At 34.7% G+C, this 17,924-nt stretch overlaps 1 protein-coding gene across 4 annotated transcripts in view; it reads right to left on the bottom strand.

The window, feature by feature from the left end:
• Window positions 1-17,924, bottom strand: part of LOC143253738 (uncharacterized) — a 109,297-nt gene that overhangs the window by 77,068 nt on the left and 14,305 nt on the right. The window contains exons 2-4 of one of the 4 annotated variants that reach the window (XM_076508051.1): window positions 5,027-5,179; window positions 4,406-4,493; window positions 1,935-4,022 (exon numbers count right to left, since the gene is read on the bottom strand). In XM_076508051.1, coding sequence (XP_076364166.1) covers window positions 3,857-4,022; window positions 4,406-4,493; window positions 5,027-5,066 — 294 coding nt within the window. In that variant the 5' untranslated portion in view covers window positions 5,067-5,179 and the 3' untranslated portion in view covers window positions 1,935-3,856. Of the gene's footprint in view, window positions 1-1,934; window positions 4,023-4,405; window positions 4,494-5,026; window positions 5,180-17,924 lie in introns of those variants that run through there. The other 3 variants (XM_076508050.1, XR_013029833.1, XR_013029831.1) reach the window with 3 other exon arrangements.

Below are 17,924 nucleotides of genomic sequence, written 5' to 3'. Positions count from 1 at the left end.
AAAATGAAAATTCCCTAGAACAGGGCCCGGCATGGCCAGATGGTTAAGGCACTCAACTCGTAATCCGAGGGTCGTGAGTTCGAATCCCCGTCACACCAAACATGCTCGCCCTTTCAGTCGTGGGAGCGTTATAATGTGACAGTCAATCCCATTATTCGTTGGTAAAAGAGTAGCCAATAGTTGGCGGTGGGTGGTGATGACTAATTGCCTTCCCTCTAGTCTTACACTGCAAAATTAGAGACGGCTAGCGCAGATAGCTCTTGTTTAGCTTTACGCGAAATTCAAAACAAACACACAAACACTAATACAGAGCCACTATGTGGCAATGTAGAATGCATGTTAATGATTTATTGATAAACACTTTTTGTAATGTAGTTTTGAGGCACGTTACACATTTTTATTTTTGTTTTTTTCACTTTGATATGTCTTTATTAAGATGACCTAGAATTTCAATTTATTTCAAACCATGCGAAAAAAAGTTAATTTGATTATAACCGCAAGAACTCGATTATATACTTGTAGATGAGGGTACGAGTGTGCATTTCATGCATCTGAATTGTAAGAGAGGGTTTGACAAGATGCTATATAAAAGACTTGTTGAAATGTTACCTCTGTGGATGTGGGCGATAGGTTAGCCAAACTAGATTAATGTCAGGAGTGAGGTACCTCAGGATTCAGTGTTAGGACCACAGCTCTTTTTGATTTACATCAATGAAGGAATGATCAATGTTGTTGTTTTTTAATTTGTTGATGACATTAAAGTTTTTTTTGTTGCTGGCTGTGAAGATGGTGTTATTGTTGTACTAAAGGATTTGATGTATTTAGTGAGTTGGGCGAATAAATAACAGATGAGTTTTAATTATTAAACAATTTTGGTTATCATAATTTAAATTTTAAGTAGAATTTTGATGAGAATGGCCGTAACAGTGTCGTGAAAGAAAATGATCTGGGTGTAATGGTTGATCAGCCTCTTAAGTCATCCAATAATTTCATATTATTGACAGGAATGGAAATAGTATTTTAGATTGTATGTATAAAAATACTGAATATAGGTATAAAAAACCTAAAATATCATTGTATAGGTTACTAGTTAGACCACATTTGAAGGATCGTGCTCAACCTTGGACTCCTTCCTTATGGAAGACATTGAACTATTGGAAAGAGTTCAGAGAAGTCTACTCGGGTGGCAAGTTCGATGGAAAGGTTATAATGTGAGGATAAGTTCAGATCTTTGAATTCGTTACCTCTAGAACGAAGAAGGTTATTGGAATACTGCTACTGTTGGGATGGTTATTGAAATACTGCTACTATTAAGAAGATTATTGGAGTACTGCTACTATTGAGATAGTTATTGTAATACTGTTACTATTGAGAAGGTTATATGGATACTCCTATTATTGAGAATGTTATTGGAATACTCCTATTATTGAGAATGTTATTGGAATACTGCTATTATTGAGAAGGTTATCGGAATACTGCCACTATTGGGATGGTTATTGGACACTGTCACTATTGATAAGGTTGTTTAAATACTGCTACTATTGAGAAGGTTGTTCAGATACTGCTACTATTGAGAAGGTTGTTTAAATACTGCTACTATTGAGAAGGTTATCGGAATACTGCCACTATTGGGATGGTTATTGGACACTGTCACTATTGATAAGGTTGTTTAAATACTGCTACTATTGAGAAGGTTGTTCAGATACTGCTACTATTGAGAAGGTTGTTTAAATACTGCTACTATTGAGAAGGTTGTTTAAATACTGCTACTATTGAGAAGGTTGTTCAGATACTGCTACTATTGAGAAGGTTGTTTAAATACTGCTACTATTGAGAAGGTTGTTTAAATACTGCTACTATTGAGAAGGTTGTTTAAATACTGCTACTATTGAGAAGGTTGTTTAAATACTGCTACTATTGAGAAGGTTATCGGAATACTGCCACTATTGGGATGGTTATTGGACACTGTCACTATTGATAAGGTTGTTTAAATACTGCTACTATTGAGAAGGTTGTTCAGATACTGCTACTATTGAGAAGGTTGTTTAAATACTGCTACTATTGAGAAGGTTGTTTAAATACTGCTACTATTGAGAAGGTTGTTTAAATACTGCTACTATTGAGAAGATTATTATTGGGATACTGCCATTGTTGAGGTTATTTAGATACTGCTAGTATTGAGAAGGTTATGTGGATATTGCTACAATTGATGAGTTAATTTCAATTATGTCGTTTCGTATTTAAGTTAAACAGCGAAGAATGAAACGTCATATCCCAGCTCATAGATCCTGAATTTTCGAGTCTACGAATAATGTTTTCATCGACTGAAATCTAATTGTTTATCTGTTGTTTAGAGCAATGACATACATAGATCATAAGTGTGGTGGTTTATGGCGCAAAGCAACTAGGCTATCTGCGCATATCGTAAGTATCACTCCACTGCCCAGAACGTTCACGTACATAGAAATATAATAGTTCTCACTTTGACGCCCAGAATGCTCGTGCATTTGAAACAATTTTTAATTTATTGCCCAGGATATTCGCGTGCGTGAAACAGTTTTCACTTTGATGCCCACAATATTGGCGTGCACAAAATCTAGTAATCACTTTGCTGCTCACACAGTATTCACATATTTATCAAGTCTATGAAATATTCAGATGTTCCGTTTATTAACCGTGAAAAGTGCAGACTTTTTCATCTCAGTAAACTTAGTGTACCTAACATTTGGAAAAACACATAAAAATAATTTTAAACAAGAGTTTTTTTATTGTACTTCGGATGCCCACGTACTCTATATAAATTCTCCCGTCAACCGGTCTCTTTCCTCGTTGTCTTTCCCCATGGCTCCAGGTGAACTAGCTCCCATAATGTGATTGATAACATGTACAAATAGACCGTTCAATGCCAACGTTTCCTGAGCTTCTGACGCTCTATGATTTAGATAGCCATCTTTCGATTTCGTGCACAACGTTGGCTTGTGGAGTGAACCTGCATCGAAAAAAGGAGGTGCAGACACATGAACGGAATCTCTCGTCAGGAGGCGAAAAAAAATACTAGGGACCGTTCGCATATTACCACAGAGATATTTTCACTCGACGATTATGTATATTTAAAAATCACGCATGTTTATGTATGCAAAAGTGAATGAACATACTAATATATAAACACATAAAGATATTTTTACATGTTATCATATGCAAATATAATCTCAAGGTTAAATGCGAATCTATTTTTTGGTGAGTTTCTGTTTTTCAACTTTGAAAATTTCCGATTGAAGTGGTTTCGAACCCACACCCTGCTCACAATTCAGGTAACAACTCTACAGCCTGAGTGGGAAAATAATTATGTTTTATATTAAGTTCTTTAAAACATGGATCGAAAACTATGTCATTCCAGAAGACTATCCGCCCTTTGACAGTGTAAGTCTAATTTCCTTCAGGTCGCGGGTATTCTTGATAGAAGAACATCACGTATCGTTTCAGTTTCCAATGTTAACCCCAGTTGTCTCTTCTCATGTTTGACTGTTGTCTTTACTATATATTACGGTTAATTCTAACTTACGACCTCTTTCGGCCTAGTACTCAAGGTCATGTAAGCTTTCTAATTCTTAGTCCATGTCATGTTGGACCTTCATTGTAACAGATATTTCAAGAGATAATCTTTTTTTTTGTCATTTCTGAAAATTTACGGACATTGCAAATGTCTCACGCACTCTTTTATGAACATGAACTATGAATGGATATTTTTGTACAACAGCTTGATTTCCATCTGAGGTATTTGTCACGAATACTCTACCCACTGAAAGCTTCTTTAGAGCATGGTGAGGTCTGGATATTACTAAGTGACTAGTGTGCGTTAATCTGAGAATTCGTGATTCGTTGCCCGTTGATGCAAAGTCTCTGCCCAAACTTTAAAGCTATCGATGCCTGTAGGCGTGACAGTCATGTCCCTTTGTTCGTTTGGATAAGAGTTGGCAAGGATTGCTTTCGATTGGTTGCCTTTCCTCTTTTCGCACCCATAGCTAAAAAGACAAACATATTTGTGTGATAGGGATTCGAACCCGTGACCCATGATTACGAATAAAAATCTTTTTAGTACATTTTTCATACCGTCCAGAACTGTTTCCTCCGTGCGTGTTCTACACATACGGGGCTTATGTAAATAGAATTTACGCGCTTAACACTAAAAAAACACTAGACTGGAATACCTATCTTTTGCATCCATCATGGAAATTACAATTAAAACTCAACTCAGGTTATATGCTCATAAATTATAGAAGAAGATCAAACTTAAATAAAATTAACATATAGGTATAGAGTATAATAATATATGTTGTTTAAAATTTTTATTAGTCCAAAATTTAAAAAATAATATATATATATATTAGTATTTAATGATCCTTACCGTTCACAGATGGCGCCACCAAGGATGGTTATGCGTTTTGCATAATTATTTGGATAATAAAGATGTTTTTTCTCCTTATAGAAGAAACCTGGAATAGAATAATAATCGCTGTGAACGTAGTATATACACAAAACGTATTTTTATCTAAAAATACAATAAATTAGTATATGTTAAGTTTCTCTGTCATAACATGGGATTCCTAAGGTTTGTTTTCGCATTTATTCAGTAATTGAATTCTTCACTTTAGATTTGGTTTGTTTTACATTTCGCGTAAAACTTTACGCGGGGTCTGTGCGTTAACCGTCCCTAATTTAACAGTCTAAGACTAGAGGGAAGGCAACTAGTCATCACTCGCGACCCTCAGATTACGAATCGAGGGCTTTAACCATCTAGCCATGCCGGGCTCTCTGATAAAAGAGACACGATTAATATATAATATCTCCTGAAGACAAATCCTAATTATCCGATACCAGTATATTCCGTACTATGAATAATGTAAACCATATGAGTATATTTTCTTACCCAAACGAATTATTATGTCAGGCGAATATAAAAAAAGATGAATTTCCATTGGCAGATTCTAATGTAACAATATCAAATCTTACCTTATGAATAACTTACTTGATATCCTGTACAGTGTATAAGGTAACACTTTATTCATAGTATGTGTGTGTGTTTTCTTATAGCAAAGCTACATCCGGCTATCTGTTGAGTTTGTTTAGGTGAATCGAACCCCTGATTTTAGTGTTGTTACTCCAATGTCTCATCGCTGTTCTAGAGGGGGAAATAAAAGTAATAAAAATTTAAACTTTCAGAATATTCAAGTAGAATACTCCTTAGTTGTTTTTTCACAGTCAATACTGGAATCACAAAATGAGTTAGAAATCAGTGAGCAACTTAACGCACATTTATAACGTTTGTTATTCTAAGTAAAATTAAATATCTGGTTCAATTCATTATTCAGAGCCGTAGGTGCCATCACCAAGTACTGAATTGAAGAACTTGGTTTCGAATCCTTGTTGCACCAAACATGCTCGCCCTTTCAGCCGTGGGGGACGTTATAATGTGATGGTCAATTCCATTATTCGTTAGTAAAAGAGTAGCCCAAGAGTTGGTGGTGGGTGGTGATGACTAATTGCCTTCCCTCTAGTCTTATATTGCTAAATTAGGGACGACTAGCGCAGATAGCCTTCGTGTAGCTTTGCGCGAAATCCAAAACAAACTTTCTAGAAAGTTAAAAATAAAAAACACTACGAACATACTTTGTTATATTATCCAAAACAAGAGGGAATCCTCAGTATCCGCGGTACGCGAAATTGTTTTAAGTAGGGTTAAAGTGAATTACCTTGGGCGTAGTCAAATACATCAATCAAAAGTGATTGGCCTACTGAGTCCAAAACTGTAATTACGCCTCAAATCGGTCACGGAGCTTTGAGCTAAAAGTTTGTACTTGGAAAAATAAACTCAGAGCCGTTATGCAGCGACTTAAAACCGGTTAATCTTGAAACCTTATGAATACGACGTATTTCCTTCGGAAGTAAAATTACAAGAAAGAAATGAAGAAATATTATTATCACAGTAGAGGGAAGGAACTTTTGTGATGTTTATTCTGTATTACTGGTGAATTCTGTTACCTAGTGTTACTATTAGTTATGAATAGTGTTTTACAAAAATGAAGTCTTACATCGAAGATGTTCACATCTACAGAACAAAAATTCATTAATAATTTCTATACAGAAATCTAGAACTGAATACTTAGCGTGATAAGTAACAGATAGGCTCCCTTTAAACCTAACGTCACATTATATGTAAAATTTTAGAATGAAAACAAAACGTAAATCAAACGAGAAAAACTGTATGAATTCGGATTATTAGTGTACACCTTGAACTATTTCATTTAGACTGTCTTAGGTGGCGCTTTTAAATCACGAAGATTAAGTCAAAACATGTTATATTTTATACACCAGAATTTTGGGCTGTTTAAACTACACGGGGGGGGGATAGAAACAGAATGACAGACGAATGGATCAAAAATTGATACTTTCTAATCGTTTTCACGACCAATATTCCGATATTAACACTATCACGGAACGGAAAAGTACGATAAAGTTCTTTTACAAATATATACCTGTGATTCACGGGTATCTTTAACTGTAGTGTAGAATCAATGTTACTGCAAACATCCTTGATTTCTTGATAAGTAATTTGTATATCTTTAATAATACTGTTATATTGTTTGTTTATTTCTAATAATACTGATATATTGTTGTATTTTATTATATCCGTAATTAATACAGAAACGTAAGGAACAGATTAATAAAAAGTCAGTGACACGAAACTGTAGGTTCATGAACACTAAAACACAAATGACTTTACAACAATAAATAAATCTGATGTGTTGTTTTAGACCCCGAACGAAAGTTCGACTGTGACTGTCTCAAACAACATCTTACTTGACGGACTACTGTAGATTCGGTGGTATAGCTTAACGATGAGAATTATACGTTGTATTTTATGATTTTATGTGTTCGTAAGAAGTATTGAAGACACGTGCGTGGACAGATTTATTTACATACACGAAGTTTATATAACACTAACATCACTTCACTGAAGAATACACGGATACATAGAGAACAGATCAATAAATAGGACGGAAAGAATAGACATCTTGAAGGAATCTGATATATGCCTATTTATTTTAAAATGTCTGAGACTTGGATGGTGTAATTACTAAGTTTCAATTTTGTTTTTGGTTTTCAATTTACCAACACTACATGCGACCTCAGTATGACGGGATATTATAGGACATGATTAACAACAATGTATTACCATTAACGTTGTTTGAAGTTAAGCAAAAAGCTACACAATGGTCTCTCTGTACTCTGTAACCACGGGTGTTGAATCCCGGTTTCCAGGGTTGTAAATCCGCAGACATACCGTTCTGCCATTGGAGGGCATTTCCATTAACCAAACAAGACAAGATGTTTTCAAGTTTTTTAAACTGTTTCTGTCGATACTTAACATATAAATATATCAAGACTGTTTGAAAGTGTACGAAACTGTATCAAAACAATCACTTACAGCCACACAGCCACGCGTACGTTTCAGAATGAAATGAGAAAAGAAACTCTTAACAATTTGTGAATCTCATTTCTTCTTAGTGAGTGTGGGTGTGTCTCCTCAGCACCTGCTACATAATTCGCTTTCTTTTTCTGTGAAGATTCTTCTACCTTAAATTTAAGAATTCGATCATACAAACGAACACTTAAAGATGTTTCTAATGTAAAGTATGGTGTAAGGTTGATTGTTGTTTCTACTTGTGTCTATTGTTGGTGAACTAAACAATAGATAAACATGTGTGAAGAAGCTGTTTCTAATGTAAACTATGGTGTAAGTTTGTCACTTATACCTATATCTGTGTTTTATGAACTAAACATTATAGTATATAAAGATGCGTCAGTGAGTAGTTTTCTATCTGAAGACGGTATATATATGTGTGTGTGATTGTGACTTTAAACACAACAATACGAACAGAAGCTTCAAATGTTAGAACATAACTTTCACGAAATATCCCATCAACCGTGGTCACGTCACCCCAGTGCAACTGATTTGTTTCAAAAGGCCTTTGTGTGTCTGTCTGTCTGTTCTTCAGTTTAAATATAAAAGAAATGCACTTGGCTACCATATAAACATTAACCACGCGACAGTTACCAGCTGGTGTGACGTACACTGATGAACACGTCAATGTTCGATAAAGAATAAAATGGTGTAAATTCTTATCTCTCACCGTATAGTGACTGGACAAATTTTGAATGTTTATTGCGAATACATCCGTAGTTGCAAAAAAAAAGTTTTTTCGGCCACTCAAGAGCTTCATACTGATAGTATCATTCCTGACATTAAGATTAATACATGAGTGTATACGAAAGTAGACATGATAGAACAATGCACATTTAAATATCTGTATATATATATTATAATCATAAATTTTAAGCCATAAACGAAACACATTAACATGAAACAAAATACGCTGCATATTTTTGAGAAGGATCCTAGGGTACAAACTACAACGTGGAATTATAAAATGTATCCTAGATTTTGGAGGTGACTGAAGAAGTAGGACCCACATTGCGGTGGGGATACATCGTCTATCAGTCTTAACCTCGCGGATTGATCGTTCTCTGGAGATCATAATGCAAAACGAATGTCAGTTGTATTTTAAGATAAAATAAGGGAAAATCCGCACAAATGATCATAAGCTAAGTACGAAAGAAAATAGTTAGTAAAGAAATTACAGAAGAAATATCGCCAGACTATACTTTCTTTCATTGCTATCAAACATTGCTAAGATTTTTATGCTATTTTAAAATATTACTTTCGCAGTTCTTTGTTCGTAGCACGTGATTATATATATATATATTCACATACATACATATACATACTAAACGTGGGATTATAAAATGTATCCTAGATTTTGTAGGTGACTCCGGAAGTAGGGCCCACATTGCGGTGGGGATACACCGTCTATCAGTCTTAACCTCCAATTCGCTGGTCTCATGCAAGAAAATTAGAAATTAGGAGAGCGAGATGTGGGTGCTCAAGCCCACAATGTCTCACATCTATTTTACCCTTCACTGTCTGCAGACAGTTGTAGGAAGGTGTCTGCTCTCCCAAGTTAAAATCAGAAAAAAGATAAACATGAAAAGGTGAATAATAATAAAAAGAAAATATATACACACATACGATGTTAGACCCAACACTCAGTGGCTCAACGTTAATATTTGTGTTCACTTGTATCGGGCACATATGTATGACGTGTTATACTGTGTTACAGTGATATTGTTTTACCTCACGGAGGTATCATCATTGTTATTTTGAGGTAAATACACGAGCTTATAGCCAGTGCCTTAAAACAGTGTAGGTGTAAATAGCAAACAGGACGTGGTTGTGTAGCCAGAATATAAGAAGAAAGTGAACTAGTATAGTCTTTTCTGTTTACATAGTTTTCTCATTATGCACACTGTATGCATGTTTATTAACTATTCTTCAAAATTCAAATTAGCAAACATTTTGGTTTATCCTAAACCGCACCTCTACGACAAGTCTTCAGAATTTCGTTCACGTGTTTTTGTCTACTTTGATTCTAGAATTACATGAAGTTTTTCCAGAAATGTTAAAAATTTCGGAACCACAGTCTTTGTCGAGCTATAACTAGCAATTTGTGCAAGTATTCTTACTTCTTGTGGCATAAATGTGAAGAGAAAATTTTAGTGTTCACACTTTTGCAAAGTTTAATTGCTAAAATGTAAAATGTGGCTTAAAGTGGCTTTTAAAATAATCCATAGACCATTATTACCCACTATTAAAGAAAAACGCAATTCAAAAAAAAAAAATGTTGAACACCAAATGCAGAAACGAATGCCGGACTGAGCGCTTGCAACGTGAGCACCTAGCGACAGCGGCTATGGCCTTCGAATGCCCGTAATTCATCTCTAGCACATTTTATAATGTATATTAATCCTAGCGTTAGCGGCATGAAACAATGAATTCAGTCTGCGTGTACTTAGCTGAGGTATTTACTTGCTTCTTTTTAGTTGTGATTAAATATTCATTTTTGAAAGTATGCCACGTCAGTGGTGAATGAGAAGAAAACAAAAACATTGATTAGTAAAAATATACTCCTCTTCTTTATCGGACCACTCTTGTTCAAAGAGTTAATTTTGCATAAGCTCAGCTTGGAATAGGTGCGTCATCTGATGTAATAAGGGTTTCCGGCTCTTTTGTGTTAGTTCTTACACCGAATGTCCTAACAATTAAAAACATGTATTATAGGAGGTAATACCAAGCGGAAGTAATACCAAGAGGAGGTAATACAAAGCGGAGGTAATACCAAGCGGGGGCAATACCAAGAGGAGGTAATACCAAGCGGAAGTAATACCAAGAGGAGATAATACCAAGCGGAGGGCACGCGTATTTCCAATTCTTTTTTATTAGTCATCCAAATTTAAAAAACAACTCCACCAGCATATCCTCAAATTGAAATTATTTTAGACAGTATTAGAGTAAATTACTGTATGAAACCTTGGTAGAATACATCAACCAAAGGGTTTGACCTTCTGAAACCAAAACTACAATTAGACCTCAAATCGGTTAAGAGGTAATGGAGCTATGAGCTAAATTTTGTACTTGAAAACCTTCGACCCATTCTACGAACCGATATGCTGAAAAATAACTCTGTGTGAGTATACACTGAATTTAACAGTGTAAGACTAGAGGAAAGGCTGCTAGTCATCACCACTCACCGCCAGCCTTTCCTCTAGTCTTACACTGTTAAATTAGGGACGGTCATTTCCACTATTCATTGATAAAAGAGTAGCCCAAGAGTTGGCGGTGAGTGGTGATGACTAGCTGCCTTTCCTCTTCTAGTCTTACACTGTTAAATTAGGGACGACTAACGCAGGTAGCCCCCGTGTAGCTTTGCTCGAAATTCAAAACAAACCAAACCTGTATTTCTCACACATTATTAAATAGATAATGGGAATGTGTGTTACCATAAAGGCCTAGCTAAACAGTAAAGATTGTATTGTAAGTGTCTTTGATGATGTAGCACAAAATACGTGAAATCTAGCTTCAAAATACTTCAGCGAAATAAAACAAACCGAAATTATGCTTTAACTTAAATAGTAGGCGATAACAAATATAGCAGCTTGGCAACAGTCACATTACATCATTCGACTCACGTGCTATAAATTTCAATGTACATTTAACTTATAGCATCAATAAAATGATTCAGTGTATACTCACACAGAGTTATTTTTCAGCATATCGGTTCGTAGAATGGGTCGAAGGTTTTCAAGTACAAAATTTAGCTCATAGCTCCATTACCTCTTAACCGATTTGAGGTCTAATTGTAGTTTTGGTTTCAGAAGGTCAAACCCTTTGGTTGATGTATTCTACCAAGGTTTCATACAGTAATTTACTCTAATACTGTCTAAAATAATTTCAATTTGAGGATATGCTGGTGGAGTTTTTTTTTAAATTTGGATGACTAATAAAAAGAATTGGAAATACGCGTGCCCTCCGCTTGGTATTATCTCCTCTTGGTATTACTTCCGCTTGGTATTACCTCCTCTTGGTATTGCCCCCGCTTGGTATTACCTCCGCTTTGTATTACCTCCTCTTGGTATTACTTCCGCTTGGTATTACCTCCTCTTGGTATTGCCCCCGCTTGGTATTACCTCCTCTTGGTATTACCTACTCTTGGTATTACTTCCGCTTGGTATTGCCTCCGCTTGGTATTACCTCCTCTTGGTATTGCCCCCGCTTGGTATTACCTCCTCTTGGTATTACCTACTCTTGGTATTACTTCCGTTTGGTATTACCTCCTCTTGGTATTACCTACTCTTGGTATTACCTCCTTTTGATATTACCTCCTGTTGGTATTACCTCCACTTGGTATTACCTCCTTTTGGTATTGCCGGCACACAAAAATAGAACTAATAAAAAGGGAGAAACAATGTCTCTTAGATTAATTCCCTCTAACTCTGTATAAAACAATTCCAAGTGCCGTGACTATTCAGGGTTGTGTTGTTGTACTTACGAGACGTCATCTATCGTTGAAACTGAATCAGTGTTTCGTTAATTTTACCATTCTTTCAAGTTAAGTATCGATATCACTGCTGTGATTTCATTCGTTATGAGAAATTCTGGAAGGACTGGATTTGGAAGATGTGTAACGGTATAATAATGTGTCAACGTAACATAATATCACACAAAATACCATGTTATTCTTATAATATCCCTGTGTCAACGTAACATAATATCACACAAAATACCATGTTATTCTTATAATATCCCTGTGTCAACGTAACATAATATCACACAAAATACCATGTTATTCTTATAATATCCCTGTGTCAACGTAACATAATATCACACAAAATACCATGTTATTCTTATAATATCCCTGTGTCAACGTAACATAATATCACACAAAATACCATGTTATTCTTATAATATCCCTGTGTCAACGTAACATAATATCACACAAAATACCATGTTATTCTTATAATATCCCTGTGTCAACGTAACATAATATCACACAAAATACCATGTTATTCTTATAATATCCCTGTGTCAACGTAACATAATATCACACAAAATACCATGTTATTCTTATAATATCCCTGTGTCAACGTAACATAATATCACACAAAATACCATGTTATTCTTATAATATCCCTGTGTCAACGTAACATAATATCACACAAAATACCATGTTATTCTTATAATATCCCTGTGTCAACGTAACATAATATCACACAAAATACCATGTTATTCTTATAATATCCCTGTGTCAACGTAACATAATATCACACAAAATACCATGTTATTCTTATAATATCCCTGTGTCAACGTAACATAATATCACACAAAATACCATGTTATTCTTATAATATCCCTGTGTCAACGTAACATAATATCACACAAAATACCATGTTATTCTTATAATATCCCTGTGTCGGCGTAACATAATATCACACAAAATACCATGTTATTCTTATAATATCCCTGTGTCAACGTAACATAATATCACACAAAATACCATGTTATTCTTATAATATCCCTGTGTCAACGTGACATAATATCACACAAAATACCATGTTATTCTTATAATATCCCTGTGTCAACGTAACATAATATCACACAAAATACCATGTTATTCTTATAATATCCCTGTGTCAACGTGACATAATATCACACAAAATACCATGTTATTCTTATAATATCCCTGTGTCAACGTGACATAATATCACACAAAATACCATGTTATTCTTATAATATCCCTGTGTCAACGTAACATAATATCACACAAAAATACCATGTTATTCTTATAATATCCCTGTGTCAACGTAACATAATATCACACAAAATACCATGTTATTCTTATAATATCCCTGTGTCAACGTGACATAATATCACACAAAATACCATGTTATTCTTATAATATCCCTGTGTCAACGTAACATAATATCACACAAAATACCATGTTATTCTTATAATATCCCTGTGTCAACGTAACATAATATCACACAAAATACCATGTTATTCTTATAATATCCCTGTGTCAACGTAACATAATATCACACAAAATACCATGTTATTCTTATAATATCCCTGTGTCAACGTAACATAATATCACACAAAATACCATGTTATTCTTATAATATCCCTGTGTCAACGTAACATAATATCACACAAAATACCATGTTATTCTTATAATATCCCTGTGTCAACGTAACATAATATCACACAAAATACCATGTTATTCTTATAATATCCCTGTGTCAACGTAACATAATATCACACACAAAATACCATGTTATTCTTATAATATCCCTGTGTCAACGTAACATAATATCACACAAAATACCATGTTATTCTTATAATATCCCTGTGTCAACGTAACATAATATCACACAAAATACCATGTTATTCTTATAATATCCCTGTGTCAACGTAACATAATATCACACAAAATACCATGTTATTCTTATAATATCCCTGTGTCAACGTAACATAATATCACACAAAATACCATGTTATTCTTATAATATCCCTGTGTCAACGTAACATAATATCACACAAAATACCATGTTATTCTTATAATATCCCTGTATCAACGTAACATAATATCACACAAAATACCATGTTATTCTTATAATATCCCTGTGTCAACGTAACATAATATCACACAAAATACCATGTTATTCTTATAATATCCCTGTGTCAACGTAACATAATATCACACAAAATACCATGTTATTCTTATAATATCCCTGTGTCAACGTAACATAATATCACACAAAATACCATGTTATTCTTATAATATCCCTGTGTCAACGTAACATAATATCACACAAAATACCATGTTATTCTTATATTTACAGCAAGTTCACTATTTTTCTCATTGTACTGTTTCTTAATTAAGATAGACAAAACCAACCTACAACAAAATACATGATTTTGAGACGAGGTGAAACACCAACCTACAACAAAATACACCATGATTTTTAACAGAGGTGAAACCAACCTACAACAAAATACATCATGATTTTCAATAGAAATAAAACCAATCTACAACAAAATAAATCACGATTTTTAACAAAGGTGAAAGTCAACCTACAATAAAATAAATCAAGAATTTAATAAAGTCAACCTACAACAAAACAAGTCACGATTTTTTATAGAAGTAAAACCAACCTACAACAAAATACGCTGTGATTTTTAACAGAGATGAAAACCAATTTAGAACAAAATAAACCACGATTTTAATAGAAGTGAAACCAGTCTTCAACAAAATATGTCATGATTTTTAACAGAGGTGCAAAACCAACCTAAAACAAAATATGTCATGATTTTAACGAAGGTGAAAACCAACCTACAACAAAATAAACCACGATTTTTAGTAGAAGCAAAACCAACCTACAAGAAAACAAATCACGATTTTTCATAAAGTAAAATCAACCTACAAGAAAATACGCTGTGATTTTTAACAGAGATGAAAACCAATTTACAACAAAATAAACCACGATTTTAATAGAAGTAAAATCAATCTACAACAAAATACATCATGATGTTTAATAGAAGCAAAAATCCACCTACAACAAAATACATCATGATTTTTAACAGAGGTGCAAAACCAACCTAAAACAAAATATGTCATGATTTTTAACAAAGGTTCAAAACCAACCTAAAACAAAATATCTCATGATTTTTAAAAGAGGTGAAAACCAACCTATAACAAAATTTTTACATATATATTTTTCTCTACAAGTGGGTTTTCTCGTCATCACCGACCAACCTATGACAAAATACATTATGATTTTAACTGAAGTGAAAATCAAACTAGAACAAAATAAATTACGATTTTTAATAGAAGTAAAACCAACCTACAACAAAACAAATCACGACTTTTTATAAAAGTAAAACCAACCTACCACACAATACATCCGACACCGGAACAAATAACGATTTTTTAATACAAAGAAATATATTACAATCGCGTTTGTTTTCTGTTTGTAAATCAGATGTACACCTGTTTGTTTACATAATATAACTATACTATTGGGCACCGTCGACTACAGATATTAGCATAACTAATGACAACATTATGTTCTAGAACAACACTCGTTCTAACTGACAGATTTCACAATAACCCTTGAAGAACATATTAACGTGTTTTTCCGTAATTAATAAACATAAATAATAAGTTCTTAGAAAAAAAAATTACCCGGTAATGATTTATCACACCATTAGCAGATACAAATTACCCGGTAATGATTTATCACACCATTAGCAGATACAAATTACCCGGTAATGATTTATCACACCATTAGCAGATACAAATTACCCGGTAATGATTTATCACACCATTAGCAGATACAAATTACCCGGTAATGATTTATCACACCATTAGCAGATACAAATTACCCGGTAATGATTTATCACACCATTAGCAGATACAAATTACCCGGTAATGATTTATCACACCATTAGCAGATACAAATTACCCGGTAATGATTTATCACACCATTAGCAGATACAAATTTATTACCGGTTTCTTCAAGCATGAAACCATTTAGGAAATTATGTAGATATTAAATATATTTAAGATGTGTTTCCCCTCCTGCACTCTTACTGCACGAAGGGTTTTGTCCCCACACATCCTCTTCCTTTTTTTATACCGGCTCTTAGAATTATATCGTTTTTTTATTCTTTTGTTCATCAACAGAAGTAAAACAAACCTAAGTTAGAAAATGTGATTTTTTAAAACAAAAACGTATGGATTTATTGACAAGTTGAAACTTCGAGTGCCAAGCCGAGAAGGAAAATTGCCGAACTTCATCATGGCCTCGTGGTTAGCGTGCCGAATTGCGAATCCGTTAGACCACGATTCGCGTCCATTTGCCGCAGAATCGCGTTGCACGTTTTGAAGTCGTTGGTCGGTTATAAGACTAAAGGTCAAACCCCACTCTCTGATTAGAGAATCCTAAGAGCTGAAGGATGCCCAAGTGATGACATCGGGGTCACAAAGCCCTTATTGTTTACTATTATAATTGTTACTGTAAACAATTTTAACGGCTCTTCTGGTATATGTTAATACATAATTGTCTTTCTTTTAGTCTGTCAGTTCATAACAATGCACTGTCAGTGTAAAATAGTCCTCTGAGAGAACAAGCATCCTAAACTGTCCGGAGAAAAGTCCAGAACCATCGGTTACTTGTAACTTTCCTTAATTTCAGACACCTGACTGATTACTGCGCTGCCAAAGGACGAGAAGGTCGTGTTAAACCTGCTGTTAATCGAAACTTGTCTCGAATTACCAGGATAGCACGTGCAACATATTCTACTAAATCCTTATTTATTCAGGTTCTGCTTACACTCTGTACACGACCGATTAGATAGTGCATAAAACTGAATCCACAAGCCAAACTCGCGTACGTAAATAAATACTAGAGAAAAAACATCAATACGTAGCCACAAGTGTGTGAAACAGTAGAGTTGGTAGACCAGTATGTAAGTATCAAATCGAAATTTGCAACTTAAACATCAAGTACGGACAAAATGACTAGATCAGAGACTAGTAGGATTGAAACAAAGCTATTCCCAGTTTGAAGAATCGACGTCATACATCGTTTCTCGCCATAAAACTTTTGTCTGTGAATTACTAGCAAGTTCATACATCACCCGCCGTCACAAAAATTGTAACTGTTTTTTCGAACCGAATAACGGGATTGACTGCTACTTATATGACGCTGTAAGTATAAACCGCGTTCAGTTGTGTCGCATCTCGAACCTGGGACCCTTCGATCCACAACTTAGCACGTTGACCTCTAGATCACGCTCGGCCAATCATTTGCAAATGTTGAAATATTTAGTGAATTACACACGCACCTCATTAAATCATTTGTTGTTTTATCTAATAGAATATCTGATATCTGTAAGCAGCAACATTCGAAAAATGTAATTAAATTATCACAAAATAAAGAAGCCCCCTAAAGACTAATTACAGTAGCTGTTGACACGATGGTTTGTTGTTTGTTTAATTTCGCGCAAAGCTAAACAAGGGCTATCTGCGCTACCCGTTCCTAACTTAGCAGTGTAAGATTAGAGGAAGGCAGCTAGTCATCACCTCCCACCGTCAAATCTTGGACTACTCTTTTACCAACTAATAGTGGGATTGACCGTCACAATATAGCGCTCCCACGGCTGAAAGGGCAATCATGTTTGGTGTGACGGGGATTCGAACCTGCGACCCTCAGATTACGAGTCGAGTGCCATAACATCCTTGCCATGTCGGGTGACACAATAGTGAGAGAGCTGCTAAAATAAATAGTTTCTATCAGTTGGCGGGCAGCGTTGACACAATTAGACACAATTACACGGATTCGTTCTTATACCTGTAAGCTGGCTGAAGATTCTTCCTGTTTTGTCCAGCTGATAATTTGACGTTGTT

This window comes from Tachypleus tridentatus, chromosome 6 (genome assembly GCF_004210375.1).
Source record: "Tachypleus tridentatus isolate NWPU-2018 chromosome 6, ASM421037v1, whole genome shotgun sequence".
In the NCBI taxonomy this organism is placed as follows: domain Eukaryota; kingdom Metazoa; phylum Arthropoda; class Merostomata; order Xiphosura; family Limulidae; genus Tachypleus; species Tachypleus tridentatus.
Note: the sequence above shows the minus strand (reverse complement) of the source record. Positions and strands in the feature narration are given on the sequence as shown.